At 39.4% G+C, this 22,429-nt stretch overlaps 1 protein-coding gene across 9 annotated transcripts in view; it reads right to left on the bottom strand.

The window, feature by feature from the left end:
* DGKB (diacylglycerol kinase beta) overlaps positions 1-22,429 on the bottom strand; it is a 733,919-nt gene that overhangs the window by 17,401 nt on the left and 694,089 nt on the right. For all 9 annotated transcript variants that reach the window (XM_033930985.1, XM_033930986.1, XM_033930988.1 and 6 more), the window contains one exon: positions 7,219-7,339. In XM_033930985.1, the coding sequence (XP_033786876.1) occupies positions 7,219-7,339 (121 nt within the window). The remainder of the gene's footprint in view (positions 1-7,218; positions 7,340-22,429) is intronic.

Here is a 22,429-nt window from a genome sequence, read left to right as displayed (position 1 = left end):
TTTGCTCAAAGATAAGTAAGCCCAACAGAATGAATGGCTGACAGGGCTCATTATGAGAACCTTTCCTAGCAAGTATAAAAATACTTCAAGAATGAGATTAAAACAACAGGAAAAGGGATGGTGAAAACTTTCATTAAACCAATCACTTAGATAGTCTTCCTCATGTCTCATGAAAATATACAACACAAATATCTGTTGGATGGGAGGGTGGAAATATAAAAAAAGCTTTGGCAATGAAAGAACAGAGATGGATATTTTAGCTAAAATCACTGGAGACAGTGGGACTCAATGAAGAAATAGAATGGCTCTCTATTATTTGAGCTTTATGTTGTCGACGTTTCACTGCCGGTAGTGCGTTTAGGTTGCCTAGCGATGGGTTGGCCTTGTTACTGACGTCAGAAGCACAAATGCGAAGATCCCAGCTGTTTTATAACCAGCAGATTAGAAACCGCTGCCATGTTTGAAACGAATGGCTGCTCCCTCGATTGGTAAGAGATAAAGTTTTTGCTTGAACTGTTCTCCCTTTCTGAATAGAACTTTCTGAAAAGAATCTCTTGTCCTGCAATCTGTAGTTAGCCTGCTTCCACTATGCTAAGTTATATTGGTTGAGCATAAAGATATGATGCTTTCAATATTAGACAGGTCACTAGTGTCTGTAATGATCTGATTAGTTTTAAGAAGCAATTGACTGATAAGAGAGTTGAATTTTAAAATTTTATATATATTTTTTTCAGTTCGCCCTCAACCCTGAAGAAAAATTTTGTTTGAAACATGCATGTTGGGAGAGGTGGCATTGATGAATTTTGAGAGCTAACCTCAAAGCTAAGTAGCTAATTAAATATGAAGAAAAACACATAAATAAATTGAATATAAATGAAGAGTAAGAGAATAAATAGTAAGTTTAAAAAGTAATATTAGTATGAACTATTAGAAGCAACATTAGTAAGAATTATTGAAACTTAAAGCAGATTTTATGGTTTTGATTGAAATAAATAAAGTGGACTGACAAAGACATGAGACAGCTGGGCATAATCTATGATCCAGTTAGTGTCTGAAGGTCCATACAAAAGAAAAGAAGAAATAAAAAAAGAAAAATGTGTATTTACAAGCTTATACATTTAAGATAATGTCTGTAATTGGATTTACAGAAGTAGTCTCTTAGCAGTGCATATGATGGCGCAGTATGTGAGCGGATATTTGATAAGAATACAGGAATTAGTTTGTGTTATACATTTACGCTGCAAATATTTACACTAACAGTTGGGTAATACTTTTCATGAAAATGTACAGCACTGTGTATCTCTGGAAGCACCCTAAAAATAATTAATAGTAGTAGTAGAAATATATGAACATTATAGAGCAGGTATAAATGTGTGCATTGGAATATTACGAGTATTATTTATTTACTGCCTTTTCATGAAGAGATTCACCCAAAGTAGTTTACAATATATTGGCTAGTAATCAGTACTCTCCCTATCTGTCCCAGCAGGCTCAGAATCTAACTGTGGTATCTGGGACAATGGAGGGAGTGGCTTGCCCAGAGATAGCAGGCTGGGACATAAGAACATAAGAAATGCCTTCACCGGATCAGACCGAGGTCCATTAAGTCCGGCGATCCACTCACGCAGCGGCCCGTTTAGGTTCTCTATTATGAAAACCTGAAATTACCATATCCCTCAATATGATTTGCAATAAGGTGTATATCCAACTTGTGCTTGAAACCCTGAAGAGTAGTCTCCGCCACAACATCCTCAGGAAGAGAATTCCAAGCGCCCACCACTCGTTGTGAGAAACAGAACTTCCTGGCGTTCGTCCTGAACCTGCTGCCACCCAGTTTCAGTCTATGACCTCTTGTCCGTGTCACATCTGAAAATGTTAGTAATGCTGCTTCTTGGTCTATTTCATCTAGTCCTTTTAATATTTTAAAGGTCTCTATCAAATCGTCTCTCAGTCTTCTCCTCTCGAGTGTGAACAGTCCCAGTTTCCTCAGGGTGCTGGGGTTGCATCTCTAACCACTAGGCCACTCTCTCCCCTCAGTTTTTCAGCTATTGTGGATGGATCTGGGTTCCTTTTCAATGACAATATAGAGACACCTAGATTGCCTTTATAAACAACAGGGACCTATTACTAAGGTGTACTAAAAGATCTAGCATGCACTAACCCCCCAATTCAATAAAAAGTGATACAAATTGCATGCAGAAATTTGTGCACATTACATGTTTGCACACATAATTTAATTGAATAGAGAGCCAATTATTGGTGCTAATTGGAATTGAAATTTACACACCTAAATTTTACATGCAAGTCCATAAAGGGGGCGTGGCAGTGGGAGGATCATGGTGGATCAGGGGCGTTCCTGTAATTTATGTGCATAGTTATAGAATAAGGGGGGATTATTTATCCCGCGTTGGTTAAATGGCTGTGTCTAAAGTGAGGTGCGGTTCCCAGTTTCAAGCGCTATTTTATAAGCGGTGTCTAACTTTGAACACCATTTATAGAATAGCGTTCAGTGCTATTTATTTCTGCACTGATTTTTTTAGGCTCTATTTAAAGAATTTAGTCCTCAATGCTATGAAACCAATAGATATAAAATAATCTTTTTAGCATTTAGCGCTTGCTAAATTTTTTAGCATCTTAGTAAAAGAACCCTTAAATGCCTTTTTGGACTTCTCAGATAAGTGTCTTGTTATAAAATCAGACCCTTAAGGGTTAATTTTATAAGTGACTTGAGTATATGCAAACTTTTGTGTTACTTTATACAGGGGCCTTTTTACTAAGTTATTCTAAAAAGTGGTCTTTTACTGCCCTTAGTACATCAGTAAAATTTCCACATTTTCTATTATCTAAAAAAATTAATGGTCAATGTCTAATTTCCCCATTAGCAAATGGCCATTAGCAAGTGAGCTTTTATTACCACCCATTTGTAGATGATAAAGAGCTCCAGTGCTATGTGCTAGCTGGTTAACATGCAATAATGTAGCTGCTGTGACAGGGACCCTGCGCTGCACAATCCTCACTTGGAATCATGTGCTTATCAGTTCCCCAGTCCTACCGCTGAGTCCAGTTTTAAGCATAAAGTACTTCAGAAGAAAAGGAGAAAACAGCCTAGAACTAGAAGCATCAGAATAGAAGCCAGGCAATAATCTGCCAGGGGTGACCAAAGGGGTGGGGTGAGGTCACGCAAAGCCCTTTTCCTCAGCAAGCTTACAGGAGGAGAGTAGGAAGAGGGTGGAGCTAAGTGAGTGGAGACGGAAACCAGCACTACTCCAGAGACTGGGACATGTCTGAGGAATTAATTCCAGAGGAAGGAAACCTGGAAGAAAGTAACTGCTAGGACCCAGAGATGGGGTAGAAGAATTCATCATGTCCAGAGTTCAATGTCGAGGAAAGAATGGACCTGTGTTAACAACCCAGTTGCAAGGTTAGAGTGCTTTGGACTTTATAATTTGTGCTTTATTTTGGGTTGGTTTTTTTGCTGCATGTTGGAAAGTGTTTCTTGGGGCTACTATCTGAGTTGCCTGGGTGGGGCACTAATGACTGGGAGCTCAAGTGTTTGTGCAACAACTGTTCTGTCTCAGTTGGAAGCTTGTGTGTGTGTGTGTGTGTGTGTGTGTGTGTGTGTTTGGTTTTTTGCCTGCTACATTGCTCCCAGACATTAGAGTCACTGGGTAAATGTTAATTACCACAGTCTGGTGAACTATTGGAATGCAGCTTTACTGTTTGTACAGCGGGTGCACTACAGTTTGGAAGAGAAGTATCCAACTGAGGGATTAGCTCTTCCTACCCAGGCTGCCTGGTGATAAAGGCTCGTTACCAGCACAGCAAAACCAAAGCCTATTGAACAATGTAAAAATGTTGCGAAGGAAAGGTTTTTATTTTTATTTTTTTAAGTATAGAAGCCAGAAGATGGGATGGCAATGCCCAGCTTTCTAGACAGACAGGAAGGAGATTCTGAATGGGGGGTTCCAACCCCCCCCCCCCTCTTTTGAGAGAGTATATTAGAATGGGACTGTTTGTTTGTTTTAGCACCATAGGCTAGTGGGGAACCAGTATGAACTGATATCTGTGCCCATGTTTGTTTGTTTTTTTCCCCTTTGGGCGGGACAGCTTGTACATTTTTGGCTACCTGACATGAATGAAGAAATGAACTGTAAAGCATTATTTTTTTTTTTTTTTTTTGCAATTGTTTATTTATGATAAGAAAAAAAACAGCACAGCAAGCATTATTAAACTAAAGTTTATTTTACCCAAAGTGGTTTCAGTGGTGATTATGCACAGACAGAAAAGCTGCTGGCAGAACAGCTTCTAAGTAGTGCTCTACAGTGGGCATGAGAGACACTGTTTACTCTTTGTGCAGAGGTCACACACCTGTCCATTACGGGTGGGTTACCATGTGACCAGCTGAGCGGGTTACCATGTGACCAGCTGAGTGTCCCTGCCACACTGTGCTGATTAGAGCAGAATATGCCTACTCTCTGCCCCTATACATGCCCCTAGTGCTAAAAGATACATTTTATTTTTAGTGTGTGGGAAGCATGCACCGATCCCAAAACTACCAGGGGATACCTAAGCCACACCCTGCAGTAGTGCTTTTTCATCTGCAGTAAGCATGCATTAGCACTTACAACAGATTAGTAAGGACCCCCAATGGAGGGAGTCTGGCTACTGTCACTGATATGACATAAAAATCTGAATTGAATCATTTTATATCCTACTTCTGTCTTACACCCATTGTTGGGAATTTTATTGATTGGTTCAGGAATGTCCATGTGAATGAATATCAGATTGATATTTAAAGGCAATTATGTATTTGCTAGTGAACTCATCATTGCTTATGTGCATAATAATGGGCCATTTGAGCTGCTAAGTGGCATAGTTATCAACTTGAGCTAATAGTAAGAGATCTTACCACAAACTCATGCTATTTTAGCACAGATCCATTATATGCACTGATATACTAGTAACTTTCCCCCTAAATGACCAATGTGGCCTACCATTAAAATGTGTTATCTGTATATTTGTGGGCTGGTATAGAGGATGAGCGAAGATGGACTAACAAAATTATTCAGATAGCAGTGACATTCAGCTGCTTGAATGGTAGGCCTGAATTCTATAAAAAGCGCTAAATTTGGTTAAATAATGAGCTAATTAGCACTCATAATTGGGATCTTAATTAGCAATTACTGGTGCTAATTGGAAATAATTAAATTTTGCATGTGGGTCCAAAAAGGGGGTGCAGAAATGTTTGGTTCATGGAATCTAAGCACATCGTTGTAGAATAAGGGGGAATTGTGCCTAATTTAGGCATGGAGATTTCTACCACAATTCAGTAGGTGTAAATGGCTACACCTAAAGTTAGGTGTGACTCCCAGCACTAAGGGACAAATTTTCCAAACGGTATCTCGAAGCTAGGAGGTAGTAGGCGTCCTATTGCCATCTAACAAACCAATTGGGACACACATAAAAAAAAAGACAAAAGGTGCCATTCTTAGACGCCACTCTCACACTTACAGAGGCCGATGTGGGCAAGGTTTCTGTCAGAAGTAGCCTTAGGTATCTATAGGAATCCCTATGCGCTTCTGTAGGTACGAGACCAAGGTCTTAAATGTAGGCCTTTAAAATGCTGGCCTATATTTAAGGCATCTATATTTAAAATAAGACACAATTCTGGATGTGGCGCTTGCTGGTGACTGACTCAGGGCAGGTGCCTGCTGCGGCAGGTGCTGCTTCCAGAATCAGGCCCTAAGTGCTATTCTATAACCAGAGCCTAACTTTGAGGGCTATTTATAGAATAGTGCTCACTGCTATTTTTTTCAGCGCCAGTTTTTTTAGTTATCACATATAGAATATACCGTGTTTCCCCGAAAATAAGACCTAGCATGATTTTCGGGGTAGGTCTTAATATAAGCCCTACCCCCCAAAATAAGCCCTAGTCACCGGTGGAAACAACGCTCCCCCACCCCACAACGTTTACATCTCTCCCACCTATCCGAACCCCAACCGCAAGACCGAAATACAGTACCTTATAACAAACCGCATCGTCGGCAGCACAAGCCCCATCGTGGCTTTCTCATGCCCGAGCGTTCCTCTGCTGCAATGCTGATGATGTCATCAGCAACACAGCAGAGGAACACCTGGGTGGGAGAAAGCCGCGATGGGGCTATGCTGCCAATGATGTGGTTTGTTATAAGGTACTGTGTTTCAGTCTCGCGGTTGGGGTTCGGATGGGTGGGAGAGATGAAAGGGTCAGCAGGGAGAGTGGGGTAAGTGGCTGCGGCTGGGGGGGGGGGAACAGGAGGGATTAAAAAATGCTCCACGGGGGGATGGAAGGAAAGGAGGGATATAAGCTGCAAGGGTCTGCTGCACAGGGGGATAGGGGTGAGGAATAGAAAGATGCTGCAGAAGGGAATGGGTGAGAGGGGAGGAAAGATGCTGCACATGTGGGGGAAAGAAAGGAAATAGGAAGAATTGGGGTGGAGGAGAGGAAGGGAGATATAATTGTACATTAAAAAAAATAAGACCTCCCCAAAAATAAGACCTAGTGCCTTTTTAGGCCCAAAATTAATATAAGACAGTGTCTTATTTTCGGGGAAACACGGTAGTTCATAATGCTGGCATGGTCACTAGTCTATCCAAATAATTGTAGTGCTGCTACCTATATGGATAGTAGTGCTGAATATATAGTTTAATTTCAACACCAGCACTAGCATTTAACAAGCCAGAGGCACTGCTGACTGAAAATGTATCCCTATCTGCTTGCCTAATTCCACAAGTTATGCCCAAAGATGAAGGTACAAAAAAGTTAGCTCAGGGCATCATAACTCCTGGACCTGCATTGCTCTTGTGGTAATTCAGCGGTCAACAGAAGTTCTGAGGGAAAGGTCAAATTCTGCAGCTCTTCCCTGGCAAAAAAACAAAACAAAACAGGGGCACTGATCAATATTATCAAAGCGAATGCATATTATTGGAAATGCACTGAAGATAATCAAAAGAAAATCCAACACAGTCTTGTACGCTTGTCTGCAATTCTTTTTTGTTTTCCCCTGAAGATAATCAATACAGGATATTTGCAATTGTATGTCTAATGCTTATAAATGTCCACATCTTAACCAGCAGGCCACATAACTGTGCCAGGAGATATTCCATTAAGTAGATTACTAGCATGCAATATATTAATACATATTTGAAAATGAGCCAATAAAAAAGTAAACACCATACCTAATGACAACAGATGCACACTGTGCAAGTCGCCTTCCAGCACTTTTAAGTCCTGTGTAAATCTGTCCCATCTCCATGGCGCCTTCCAAGCCGACTACTTCTAGTAGCTGATCACTCAGATCTGGAACAAATAGATTAATATTATATTTCTAACTCTGGAGCCCAGGAGGGAGTAAAGCACTTGAAATAAAGTATACATAGCCAGAGGCAGATGTAAGCCCCAGGCAAAATTAGGACCACAGATTTACAAGATGCCTGTAAATCAGCTTACTTGTACAATTCTTGTATAATGCAACTTTATTGAAATTTCTGCAAAGGAGATATTCCACACATAATTAAAAAAAAGTTCCGAAAGCATGTCCTCTCTGCAAAAAATGGTGCTGGAAATTTTGCAGACTCCTTTAGCAGCAGTGCTTAAAAACAAACAAAAAAAGGACTAAGGGGGTATTTATCAAAGTGTGCTACTGTTAAGATGGGATATTTTACCACAAGTTGTACTATTTGAGCCCAGGGGCCCATTTTATGCAATGAGACCTTGTGCCACAATAGCACGACTTGTGGTAAAATAACCAATCCTAACAGTAGCACCCATTGATAAATTGCCCGCTAAGTGAGGTCCCAGAGGCAGCCTCCATCTTCAACTGCGGTTACAATGAGGAGAAGAAGCAAGTTCACAAAGTTCACAAAATATCACTGCCCTAAACTCGGGGCAAAGTCCCATTTGAGAGCTGCACAGGTCACACTGTAAAATATTTCCTTTTGCAGAGGTAAATAATAATAAAAATTGGTATAAGATTGGATTTATAGAGTGTGGATTGTACAGTATGGAAAAAAATTTGCAAGCAAACTAACTTGCATGCTTTGCACACTTTTATAGAAACAAAAGGTTTGACGTGCAAAAGGACTTATCCATATTGCAATAGGTCCCCTACCCATGAATTATCCCAGCACTATCCCCCTCATTTTATAACAGGGTGCCTAAATTTAATAATAATAATAATCATAATAATAATAATAACTTTATTCTTCTATACCGCCACAATCTTGTGACTTCTAGGCAAGATTGTGGCGGTATTGAAGAATTTAGGCATCTCTCAGGCACTTAAATTTATAGAATATTAGCATTCATTCGGTAAGTGTAAATTTGCACGTGTAAATTGCAGTTGTGTACTTACAAGCTAATCTATTATTGCATGCGAAAATAGTTTACCTCCTCTTCTATTAAACTGCGCTAGCAGTTTTTAGAGCAGAGAGCCGCACTGAATGGCCCGCGTTGCTCCCGATGCTCATAGAGTTCCTATGAGCATCCGGTGCAGTACGGGCCATTCAGCGTGGCTCTCTGCGCTAAAAACTGCTAGCGCAGTGTAATAGAAGAGGGGGTAAGTGTATGAGTGTAAGTCTAAGGTGGGAATTTACAGGGGAGAGACTGACATCTAAACATGCACTGCAACTTGAAGTGGTCCAGAGGAGGGCGACAAAAATGATAGGAGGTTTGCGGCCAAAAGACATATGAGGAGAGACTGGAAGCCCTGAATATGTATACCTTAGAGGAAAGGTGGAAAGGGGAGATAAGATTCAGACATTCAAATACTTGAAAGGTATTAACGTAGAACAAAATATTTTCCAGAGAAAAGAAAATGGTAAAACCAGAGGACATAATATGAGGTTGAGAGATGGGAGACTCAAGAGTAATGTAAGGAAATTCTTCTTTACGGAGAGGGAGGTGGATGCCTGGAATGCTCCTGAGAGAGGTGCTGGAGAGGAAAATGGTGACCAAGTTCAAAAAAGTGTGGAATGAACACAAAGGATCTAGAATCAGAAAATAATAGTAAATATTGAAGAACTAAGGCCAGTACTGGGCAGAGTTGCACAGTCTGTGTCTGTATATGGCCATTTGGTTGAGGATGGGCTAGGAAGGGCTTCAATGGCTGGGAGGGTGTAGATGGACTGGAGTGAGCTTTGACGGAGACTTCAGTAGTTGGAACCTAAGAACAGTACCGGGTAGAGCTTTGTATTCTTGCCTAGAAATAGCTAAGAAGAAGAACAAAAAAAAAATCCAACAAATTTTTAGATTGAATCAGGTTGGGCAGACTAGATGGACCATTCAGGTCTTTATCTGCTGTCATCTACTATGTTACTATGTAACTTACAGAATACTGTAAATTATATGCTGCATTTAGGCACTAACATTTAGAGCTGGAGTAACTATTAGGCCTGGATTCTATAAGTAAAGCTAGCGCTGGCGGTCGCCTAAAAAATGGCCACCAATCGCATATCAATCATGCAACAGCGCTGTTTATAGAATTAGGGCTTTGTGAAAGGTAGGCGCCAAAAATGTAGACCAGGGTTTTCAAGGCCTACATTTCCAAGACCTACCTTTCAAGTGAATTGCAGTTATAGAGGCACTTTATGATACCTATTGCCACTTCTGGCATTAGCCATGCCTACAATAGCATTAGGCATCATAAAGCCAAAGTGAGTGGCCATGAAATTTTCTCTCCACTGCCTCCTCCCTCTGCTTTCCACCCCCCTGGATCTCCCAACTCAAAATAATACCTTAACTGGTGGGTATCTCCAAGTCCCGCCAGCTGAAGACCTCCTCCAAAGGCGGCCAAAGCTTACTTTAGCCAAACTTGGCAGTAAGCAGCAGTGTCCCTGAGTCACCAATGTTCAGTTTTCGCACATAGGGATATTGCTACCAACTATTAAGCTTGGTAGACACACAATATTCTAAGAAAATGAATATGAAAGAAGAGGCAATTTCCCTATGTACAGTGCTTTGTAAAGGTGTTCTCACCCTCGGTATATTTTCCACATTCTGCTATCTAAAATTTACTTTGTTTCACTGATCTACACATTTTCATGTTTAAGTTCAAAGAACAATTATAGAAGCATTTGGAAGACAAGAATAAGAAACAAAAAAGTCATGGTTACATAAGCGTTCACACCCTTTGTCATAGTTAACCTAAATTTACTTTGTTAGCAAAAACTACTTTGTCAAAGCCCATAATAAATAAATAAAGCCTATCTGGGTCAAAGTACAGTAGCTGAGTTGATTCAAATACTCATAAAATAAGCAAGCTGTTATATGAAGTGAATTTGAAACAAAGGTCTAAACATGTTGAACATGGAGCTGCCAAAAGAACTCCAAGATAAAGTTATTTAAAGGTATGGATTGGGGAAATGCTATAAGAAAATTTCATGTGTTTGAATATTCCTTAGGACAGTTCTTTTCAACCCGGCCCTCAGGGCATACTTGGTCAGTCAGGTATTCAGGATATTCAAAGACTATGCATGAATGGGATTTAAATGCACTGCCTTGTTGGCATGCAAATTTTTCTCATGCATATTCATTGTGGATATCCTGAAAACCTGACTGGGCTGAGAAGTACTACCTTAGGAGACTATCGAGTCTATAACTATGAAGTGGACACAACTGGTCTGGACACTATGAAGATACTGTCACAAACCATCAAGGAAGTGGTTTAAGCTAAAAAAAACCTATTGAATAAGGTCACTGTTAGTCCTAATATTACTTTAAGAGAACTGGCTGAGAAAATATTGATTGTTCAACAATTTCAAGTGAATTCCACAAACATGGCCTGTAGGGTGTCAACATTTGTGCTGGCCTATCCAGAGTATCAGCAAAGGTTCTTGGGATATTATATTAAACAATCTTATCCTTGGGAATGCCACTGCAAGCAGACTATAGTCATAGTGGTTAGAGCTACAGCCTCAGTGCCCCGAGGTTGTGGGTTCAAATCCTATGCTGCTCCTTGTGATCCTGTGCAAGTCACTTAATCCTACACTGCCCCAGGTACATTAGATAGACTGTGAACCTGTTGGGACAGATAGGTAAAAATGCTTAGTACCTGATTGTTAACTGGTTAATACACCTTACCCAAGCGGTATATTAAAAAACAAACAAAACATTCTGGTCAGCTTAAAGACCAGTACTTAAGACCAACAAAATACCTTTTGCTTAGTGCTTGGGAGTATCCTTCAAGTCTTGGACTTTAAAATGTATGGCGTTGGAATATAACAAAAGAAACCCAGACAGACTGACTCTGAGGTCAACTCTTCACCATTTTAAGATGAAATTAAAAACATTTCTTTTTCTTGATGCTTTCGAGATCTAAATGTCCTTTTAGGGCTACATAGTTTTATTCTACCTATTAACACCCCTCCTTTTGTTTTTACTTGATAATTGTAGTTCTACCCTGTTTCCCTTTTTGTTTCTATTTGTTTTTAAATTGTTTTTAATAACTATTATTGTTTTAAATGATGTATTGTTATCTCATATATGTTTTTAAGACTGTGTACACTGCCTAGAAGGCTGATTGGGTAATATATTAAATTTTAAATAAACTTGAAACTTGTCAATGGAGGGCCATTAGATCAAACAAATGCCAAATTGTGACACAGAAAGATAATGGAAAATACTACAACAGGGAATTCAAATCTACAAAAGATAGGTTTCATCCCCCTGCCTCTTTCTTTCTTTCTCTCCCTTCTTTAGCTTCTTCATACCCAACCATTCAGACACACACATTCTTTCAGGCAGAATAAACCTTCTCATGATCGAAACATTCAAAATACTGAAGGGAATAGACTTAGCAAGGTAGGGGATAAATTCCGTACAAACATAAAGAAGTTCTTCTTCACCCAGAGAGTGGTAGAATACTGGAACGCTCTTCTGGAGTCTGTTATAGGGGAAAACACCTTCCAGGGATTCAAGACAAAGTTGGATAAGTTCCTGCTAAATTGGAACGTATGCAGGTGAGGCTGGACTCATTTAGAGCACTGGTCTTTGACCTGGGGGCCGCCACATAAGTGGGCTGCTGGGCACGATGGACCACTGGTCTGACCCAGCAGCGGCAATTCTTATGTTCTTATGTTCTCTTCTCTATCTCATACACACATATTTAGATATATATCCCTCCTCAGCCATTTACAGAAGGACAGACATATCTTCCTTATGCCCAGACAGAAGCAGCTCTGTAACCAAATATCCTTTCTGTACATTTGTAATATACTTATTTCTATATATGTTTTTGTTTATTGAGAGTTTCTATAGCACTACTAATGACTGGGGAGTCAATTTAGAGAGGTTTACGTGAGCTTCTGTAGAGATATTATCATACAGAGTTACAAAGAACTTCTGTAAGGTGTTACAATATACGGGCACTATACTGAAATACATGGAGCTTTGTGGTGGTGTTACAATACCGTGAAGCTGGGAGTGGAAATGTCCCAAAAAAAGGTGGGCACAATTTGGTTTTAAAAAAACCTTTTATTTATCCCAAAATGGCTCAAAAACTCAATGACTGGACATGTACATGTTTCGGCTAAACTGGCCTGCCACAGGAGTCCGATGAGTCTTCAGACACAAGGATATTTTGATCCAAGTGTTTAATGTACAAACGCTGTAATACAGCTACTAGTAACCAAATACAAACTTGCAAGGCGAAAGACGCTGGAGCCGGGACAATCCTATGCCCGTGTAATTCAAAAGACTATATCAGTAAGGGAAACAATACGAAAGAAACTGTTGAATAAAAACCAGGTGATGCGCAGTTTGAACAGAAATACTTGGGGGATACTGCACACGTACTAGAAAAGATTTTGTGGTCACATCAGATTAAAATGGAATATTTTAGTATCCATTCTGAGCAACATGTATGGTGTTAGCATACCACTCTAACACCATCCTTACATTATATTGTGGGAATGCAGTTTACAGCCGTGAATGGGAAGATTGTGAAGACTGAGAGAAAATAATGTAAAGCCAGATCCCATTTACTGCAGACATTGGATTGGGGATAAAATTCACCTTTTTGTAGGCAATCATCCTAAGCACAAAAGCAAAACCAATAATGGAATGGTTCAGAAGGAGAAAGAGGATTTTTTAACTGGTTCAGTTAAAGCATATTGTACTTAAATCCAATAGAGACTTGAGACAGCAGTCCACAGAAGATCCTCAGCCAAATTTAAAAAGCTTCAGCTATTTTGTTAAGAAGATCGTAGAAACCTACCCTAAATAACATATGGTTGATTTTGCCACAAAAAAGGCTTCCATTAAGTATTAAGTAACAGGGTGTGAAGGCTTATGCAATCAAGAATTTTGGTTTCTTTATTTTTATTTACTGCTTGTACATAATTGTTCTTTCAAGTTGTGAGCTTATTACAGTGATTTGCATACCAGTCCATGGGGCACATCTAACCAGTCAGGTTTTCAGGATTTCCACAATGAATACGTACAAGACAATTTACATATTCTGCCTCTACCCTATGAAAATCTCTCACATGCATATTCATTATGGATAGTCTGAAAACCTGATTGGCTGGGTGTGTCTTGAGGAATGGATTGAGAACCTCTGATTTAGAATTTATTTTGTACATCAGTGAAACACACTCCTACTTCAACTGTATTTTTTAAACAGCAGAATGCGAAAAAAGTGAACACATTTATGAGGTAGAGTAGTTCAATAAGGTAAAAAAAACAACAACCCTTGCATTGCACTATACAACTGAGAAATGGATGCAAATGTAGGTACCTTTTCTAACAGTATTCATATGGGGCAGTTCTGTATACTTCCTGTACTTAGAAGTCAGTATATTAATGCTATTTTCCTTCCAACCTTTCTCCTTCAGGGTTGAAGCTATTCATAGTATCTGCATCAGACACAGCTCTTTATAAACAACCCATGAATTTGAAGCTATCATGTAAGTATGTTGAGCATTAAATTTAATATCTTGGTACTATTAAAAACTCAAGTAACATACCTAGACATGGGTATTTCATTTGATATTTGTTAGCCTCATCTTAACATGTTCAATTACTAATTTTCTAGCTCCATGGTAGCACAAACATTAAGCTAATATAAATTATATAGATTCAATTGGTTTATCCCCTGAAAATACTTCCCTACCACTTATATGTAAATCAAGAAGATGCAAAGTTCCTTAGTAATAATGAGAGCTGAGTGTGCTAGCTACTTTTCGTTTCCACCTCTGTGTGTTATACATAAAGCTTTGCAGAATGACTGAAGGCTCTTGCTGGTTTTGTGCGTGAATAAACTGTGAGACTTTATGGGAATGTTTTCATGTCACCACATTCCTCTGCCCCTTTCTATAAACCATGCTCCTTCATGTGTCTCTTTGTATTAGCACTACCAGAAAACATAGCTAGTTTAATGAATGAATGCTGATAGCAATGGATTGCGAACGGTGTAGAGCAGCATCTGACCCCTTGCGCTCATTCCAGATGGAAGGATATCAGTCATCAGGGAGATAGGTGGCCCATGTCCATCTAGCAGTTCATGAGTTCCATGAACTTCGAGTGTAGGATTTATACAGTTGCTTCATTGCTTAAGTGTACACTTGCTTCAAACTACCCCTCCCGTCGCCTAAAAAAAATATGACGGAAAAAGATGTTTGAGACTACCTTCGAAAACCAAGCTCCCCACATCTGGAACAAACTACCAATACAACTAAGACAAGCTACCATATACCTTGACTTCAGGAAAAGACTAAAGATATAACACTTCTCCCTATAATCTTATTCTTATCTTCACTCCTTCTTCCCAACAACCATCCCCACTCTAATAATGTAACTTCCAAACTTGATCTAATTCTTATTGTAAACCACATAGATTCCTTGCAGAGAATTGCAGTATATAAGACACTGTGGGGTCCTTTTACTAAGGCGCGCTAGCCGTTTAAGCGCATACTAAATACTGACACATCCATTATATCCTATGGACGCGTTATCGTTTAGCGCGTGCTAAAACAGCTAGAGCGCCTTAGTAAAAGGACCCCTGTATTTTATTGTATTGCTGTACACAATGATTCACTTTTAGGCACTTTAGGATTTTATTTTGGTACATAGTGTAAATATTCAAATATGTGTAATCTACATGTATATAAGAAATAGATCTGTCTATGAATGCCATGCAAAAATGGTAAAGGAAAAAAGGTAAAGCAGTTAGCAACAATAGTTCTGTCATGAATTTGTCTTCTGTTCTAGTGTAATCCTGGTCTCAATCACCACATCTTTGGGCTAGGTCCAGACTTACTCTGGTAGGTGAAGGATAATTTTTCCTGGTATGCAATCATTTCACAAAGTTTTTTTACTTAAAGAAATCAAGTTGAGACCGATGAAAATTTGATAACTTGAACTTTACTTATAAATCTGAGCTGCAGGTAAACTTGCAAAATGATTTACAAATGTCTCTCAAAGCAATTCTTCAGACACATTTCCAGTACACAAGTCACTTTAGTCAGTCCCTCTTCATGTCCCCAATCTCATCACAACCAATCTTTGCTGGAGTGAGCTTTGACGGCAACTCTAGTATTTTGAACGTAAGAACAGTACCAGGCGGACTTTTCTGTCTATGGCCCAGAAATATTAAAGTTAAAAGACAATTTAATTTTATCCCCTTTAAGTGAAATGGTATGGTGGCCAAGTTAGTCCACTTTTCAAGTCTGGTAGGTATCAAAATATTTCATAATTTTAATTTCAAATATCTTACATTCTTGGATTATCTTAAAATTTCCTTTTAGTATTCTCACCACAAAATCAAAGTGTTGTCCAACAGAGGTGACATCCTGGTTGGTATTTCAATTTTTAATATATCTGTGTAAGTTGATCCTAGTTTTTAGCATCTAGCCTGTTTTATCCTTCTTTGTACTTTTTGCATTGAGTGTTGTATACCATATTAGAAGATGAACATGTGAAGGATCCCCTTATGTTGAATGTCTTTCCCATATGAGTGACTATGGGATCCTTTGAGATATGCTTGCACAGTTTGCAGATTCCATACCAAAAAAGATATGTGCCATTCTCTTCTTTGTGGGGTTGTGTAGGGAGATTGCTTTTTACCAGTTTCCATAATTCATCTTTCTGGAGTAGTGGTTGTAGATCTTGAATAATTTTTCAGCTCTAGATTGTATGTCACTACCAAAGGGGTCCTTTCTGTGGTTTTCTTGTCCTTGTAGTATAATAAGTTTTCTCTGTGTGTTTTAAGGGATGAGGCAATTTTCTTGGAGACTACAGCAGACCTTCAATATTCGCGGGCGTTAGGAGCAGAGCAGGCCTGCGAATAGGGAAAATCGCAAATTATTTTTTGGGCCGGCTCTGAACCACCCCTGCCTCCCTCCTGTCTTCCTCATGCGTCACTGACCTTACCTGGTGGTCTAGCGGTGACACGGGGCAGGACCGATCTTCCTATGCTCCTGCCCTGTGCAGAGCCATCATCAAAATGGCCGCCTTGAGTTCCCATTGTAGTCTTGCTCCTGCCCCACATCACCGCTAGACCACCAGGTAAGGTCTGGGGGAGGTCCAGAGCAGCATTTCTACATTAAAAAACAAGGGGCAAACAAAATCGAGAATAATCGATTTCATGACAATGTTTTGGAAAAACTGATCACTGTACCAATGATTTTATGGTGAGAATACTAAAAGGAAATTTTAAAACTATCCAAGAATATAAAATCTTTGAAATTAAAATGATTAAAAGGACTTAAGAAAGACTGCAGCTTCCTTTCACACTACAAAGAAATTTAAACTACTTTGTCACCTCTCTACCTCCTCCTTACCCACTCACTCCTCCCTCTGTCTGTGAAACTATCACTGAAATGCTTTCATGTTTCCCTTATATATTGTATACTGGTATTTGTCAACATTTATTTATTTATGATCTGAAGAAGGGGTTACCTTTGAAAGCTAATCATAACATAAATTGGGCTCCTTTTACTAAGCTGCGCTAGTGGTTTTAGCTCGCGCTTAGCACGCGTTACAATGCCACGCACGCTAGATGCTAACACCTCCATTGAGCTGGCATTAGTTTTTCGGTGTAGCGCAGGGGTTAGCGTGTGCTAAAAACGCTACCACAGCTTAGTAAAAGGAGCCCATTGTGTTAGTCCAATAAAAAAGGTTATGTTAAGTTTATCAAGTTTTCTATTCCGCCATTACCTATTCAGTTCAAGGTCAGACTACATTACAAGAAGCTGGGTCAGTTACCAGGAAGTTACAATGGACAGTTTAGTTTGACATGGACATTCGATAAAGTTGCTAGTACATGTAGATCAGTACAGTTATTAATACTGTTAGGTCATAGTTACAAATACATAGTTACAAGATTAAGTAGGTAATCTTTGTCTCATTGTTATGTTCAAGGAGTTACATTACATTACATTACGGATTTCTATTGCATTGGCCAGTTTAGAAATGGGCTTTTACAATCACCATTTCAGTTACTTCCAGGTTGACTCCTTGTCTTGATGCAGAAATGCTTTTAAAAGTTGAAATAGTGATTAGAAGATCGTAGTGTAAGTGGTAGTTGGTTCCAGCATTTTGCTAATTGATATTGAATGGATAAGCAATTTGCCTGGTAGACTTTACATTGACCAGCTGCAGAACAGGGGAATCAGCCCCACAAATGGATAAAGCACAGGAAAACAGTGGAGATGTTCAACAAACTGATGTTCTTTATTATCTCAATGACTTGACACGAACGTGTTACAGCCAATCTGGCCTGCTTCAGGAGTCGTCTTACATAATCTTCCACTTGATCATGCAGTATACAATATCGCTTACTATCAAATTTCAAGTACTTGTTTATGTTTATTAATATTTATACCTGCTCTTCGTTAAAACATCAGTGCAGTTTACAACAGTTTAAAAAGGAAAATACAGTGCTCCCCCGATCATTCGTGGTTGGCAATTCGTGGTCCTGGTCATTCGCAGTATTTTACGGCCGCAAATGAGAGGGCAGCCGGAGTGCCGGTGAGTGAAGGAAATCACTCGCGGTATGCTCCGATCGCCTCTTCCTGTACTAAAGTCGGGCCTCACCAATCAGGAGCTGCTTTGACACGTAACTCCTGATTGGTGAGGCCCGACTTTAGTGCAGGAAGAGGCGGTCGGAGCATACCGCGAGTGATTTCCTTCACTTGCCAGTGCTCCGGCTACTCTCTCCTGCATCTCTGGCTGCCCTATCCTGTCTCCCCCGCTAAAAACTGTATTCACGGTTTTTCAACATTCGCGGGGGTTCCTGGATCGTGACCTCCGCGAATATTGTGGGAGTACTGTAACACCAATATTTAAAGAACAGATAGTAAGAAGAGGGGAAAAAAAGTCTATTAGTAACTGCATAGTCTGTTACCCAAAAATTAAGATATGTTAGATTAAAAAATCAGATAAAAACCTAAAATTAAGAAAATGCCAATCCAAAAAGGTCTTTAAGGAGGCTCTAAATTTTGAATATGTAAACTCACAATATAACTCATTTGGAAGGGAGTTCCATAGATTTGGAATAGATGCACAAAAGGAAGAATTACGAGTAGACTTTAGTCTAACTAGATGAATTGGTGGTAATGCTAATCTGTTTGAAGTTGATGAATGCAAATTGCAAGTAGATTTAAATGGAACAAGCAGTTTTGCAAGATAATCAGGTAGCCCTTGTGTAGTACTTTAAATGCCAAAGTTAATGCTTTATGCATTAACCTATATTTAACAGGGAGCCAATGATGATCCTTAAACAACAGAGTGACATGGTCATATATCTGAGCATTTGTGATAACTCTGATAACAGTATTTTGAACGATCTGCAATTTTTTAATAGAAACCTGAGGTAGTTCAGTGTATATGATGTTACAATAATCCAATTTCAAGGTGACTAGTGCATAAATAAAGGATTCATAGCAAGGAGTATCTATATATGAGCATATTGAATGGATCTTGTGTAAAGAATAAAAACAAGATCTAACTACTGAAATCAAGTGCGGGTGAAATGTTAATGCTGAATTTAGGTGAACTCCTAAATACGTCATAAAATTTTGAAGTTGTATAGGTTGAGACCGCAAAATCGGAGATACTGTCGGAGATTTTAGAGAACCAGTAATCTATAACCCTGTGGTTTTATGAGGGTTCAGAATTAATTTATTTTGTAGAATCCATTCATCAATCATATCTAAGCAAGACTGTAAAAATGTCATTGGCATAGATATAACATTTACCCCCTCTTCTATTAAACTGCACTAGCAGTTTTAAGCGTAGAGAGCCATGCTGAATGGCCCGCACTGCTCCTGACGCTCATAGAAACTCTATGAACGTCGGGAGCAGCGCGGACCATTCAGTGCAGCTCCCTGCGCTAGAAATTGCTAGCGCAGTTTAATAGACCATAAGAGGCCCTTAATCTGATATTCTTGAATCCTTAAAGCAAGAGGACTTAATATGTTAAATAACAGGGGCGATAATATACACCCTTGCGAAACACCACAAGAGAGATAATAAGATGAAGTGCAAGTGGAACCAAATAAAACTTTAAATGTTCTGTTAAGAAGGATTTAAACCAACTAAGTGTGGTACACATAATGCCTATAGATTTGAGGCGAGTCATTGGATGAGAATGATTGAATCAAAAGCTGCAGAAAGATCCAAAGGGATTAATAATACCATATTAACTTGATCTATCGCAGAATAATAGTCATTATGAAGTGAAACTAAGATTGTTTCAGTAGAATGAAACTTTCTGGAACCTAATTGTGAAAGATGAAGCATATGTGAGAATTCAGAATGCTGAGAAAGTTGTTGAAAAACTAAATGTTCCAGAATTTTTGATATGAAAGGAATGTTAGAATTAGGCTGAAAATGAGATTCTTATGATGACTCCAAAGAGTGATTTTTAATTACTGGATAAATAATGGCAGTTTTACAGTCTTGGTGACTCTCTCCAGAAGACAAGCTATTGTTGATCATGTTTTGGATTAAAGCAGATAAACCATGTTTATTATCAAGGATCCAAGTAGAAGGTATTGGGTTCAAAGGACAGGTAGGCTTTTTCATAGAATTTATAGTTTTATTTAGAATGGTTAAAGAAAGTAGATTAAAAGTTGACCATGTTGGAGAAACCTTTAATGAGGATTCAGCAACTGATGAGTTATTAGTCTGAAATAGAGAAATTTGAGTAGGTGAAGTTGGAAACAAATCTTTCAGAGATGAAATTTTATTCACAAAATGATCAGCTACATTTTCAGCAGTTAAGTTTGAGATATGAAAAGGTAATGTTTTATTGGTGGAAAGTTTATTTAATGTAGCAAACAATTGTTTAGGTCTATTCCGAGCATGTTTAATTTGATTTATTTAATAAGAACGACAAACGGATCTTATACATGAATGATATTCGATGTAAAATGAACGATATTTCTGAAGATCCATAACTTCCCAAGATTTAAACCATCTACGCTTAAGAACTCTTAAGCGTCTCTTGAAGGAACAACATTTTTTTGGAGAACTTTTGGTCTGATGGCATCTTCTAGAGAAGAATTCCATAACTAAGATTTCGAAGAAAGAGGGAGAGATATAAATCAGAAGGAAAATGGGAAAACAGTGTAGAACAATCACAGGCATGAAAATCACACTTAGTGATGAATCTGGAATGTTCACTAAGAGTTGAAAAAATAGCAGAGTTAGATAAATAATTTGAACTATAGAGTGGGCAGACCACGGAATAACAGAAATGGAGAGGAAATTGAGCAAGAGGCAGATAAATAAATAAAAATAAGATTAAGAGTATGTCCTGCTAAATGGGTTGGTTGTAGAACATGCTGAGATAACCCTTATTTGTCAACTAAAGAAAAAAGATGAAAATCAAACGGACGTTGGGGGTTGTCAAAATGAATATTAAAATCACTAAGGGCAATCACATTAGAATATGTTAAGACTAAATCTGATAGAAAAGATAAAAAAAGAATCATGAATCTGCAATGAAGAAGCAGGAGGTAAATAGATTAGTAAAGCATGTACAGACAATGTAGGAAACCAAAAAAGCATTGCCTCTATTTGGGGTGGAGAAGATAGAGATCATTGTAAACCAGAAATATTCATAGGGACCAACAAAGCTAAACCACCACCTCTAGTACCGTGGAGAGGCATAATAAAAAAAAAGTCTAAGTCCCCTTTTGGCATAAGGCCCTGAACGTTGAAAGTAGAAGCAGGGAAAATGTCCTTTCTCAAAAAAACCCATCCAAAATGAGTTTTTTTTGAGAATGGCCTACCTCTACGTTCAGCAGTTTAAATGTCCATACCACCACTATGTCTACACTTGCAGCACATTATCAAACAAAAAAAAGCCTAAGTCCCAAACGCCAAGAACCAGAACTTTAGGTGAAGGAGGGGCCAATCCTTCACCTTAAAGCTGGATTCTGTAACTGGTGTCTGTCAAAAAGAACACCGGTTACAGAATCCACAGACACACACCCCCCGGCAACAATTGTGGCAGGAGAGATGGCTTATCTCCCTGCCGCGATAACGATCCTGGGAAGTGCAGCACTTCTGATTGCTTTCGCAGCAGGAGAGATAGCCAATCTCTCCTGCCGCAATCCACCCCCACCCCTTATTGGATCAGGCAGGAGGGATTCCAGGCCTTTCTGCCCTGACGCAGCTCCCCCCACCCGATCGGATTGGGCAGGATGGATCCCAGGCCCTCCTGCCCCGACGCAGCCCACTCCCCGATCGAATCGGGCAGGAGGGAGCCCAACCCCTCCTGCCCAAAGACTCCCACCCCTACTAAGATATGGGCAGGAGGGATCCCAGGCCCTCCTGCCCATGACGACCCCCTGATCAACCCCCGAACCCCTGATCGGCCCCCCAACCCCCCCACCCGCTGACCCCCGTGACCCCACCCCCGCCACCCCTGACACCCTGGCAGGGAGTGAGAGGTGCTGGGTTCAGAGCCTGGTATATATTAGTACACAATTTGGTTTAGAATTTTTTTTCTTGTTTTCCTCCTTTAAATCTAGGGTATGTCTTGTGGTCAGCTGCGTCTTATGGAACAAAAAATATGGTATTTTCTGATGGATCTTAGTTTTCTCATCACAAGGAAAAATTATTTTATTATTGATTGTACATGGCTCTTCATGGATAGGTGGTTATCAATTTATACTCCTAAGATTTGAGATTGTAGTTCTAATGGAAAGTCTGTGTCATCTACTGTAATCCTTGGAGTGTAGCTTGGGTCAGTTGAGGGTCCTAGTCAAAGGAATTTGGTTTTGTTCTTATTTAGATTGAGGCAGTAGGCTGAGGTCCAGTTTTCTATGATGTGGTCACATTTTTTCATAGTAGTGAGGGTGTTGGTTAATGCATCCATTACAGGTAGTATGATCATTGTGTTGTCTGCAGAGGTGAAATGTTTTACTGGTGCTACATCTA

Source organism: Geotrypetes seraphini, chromosome 2, assembly GCF_902459505.1.
Source record: "Geotrypetes seraphini chromosome 2, aGeoSer1.1, whole genome shotgun sequence".
Taxonomy (NCBI): domain Eukaryota; kingdom Metazoa; phylum Chordata; class Amphibia; order Gymnophiona; family Dermophiidae; genus Geotrypetes; species Geotrypetes seraphini.
This window is presented reverse-complemented; position numbering and strand designations above follow the sequence as displayed.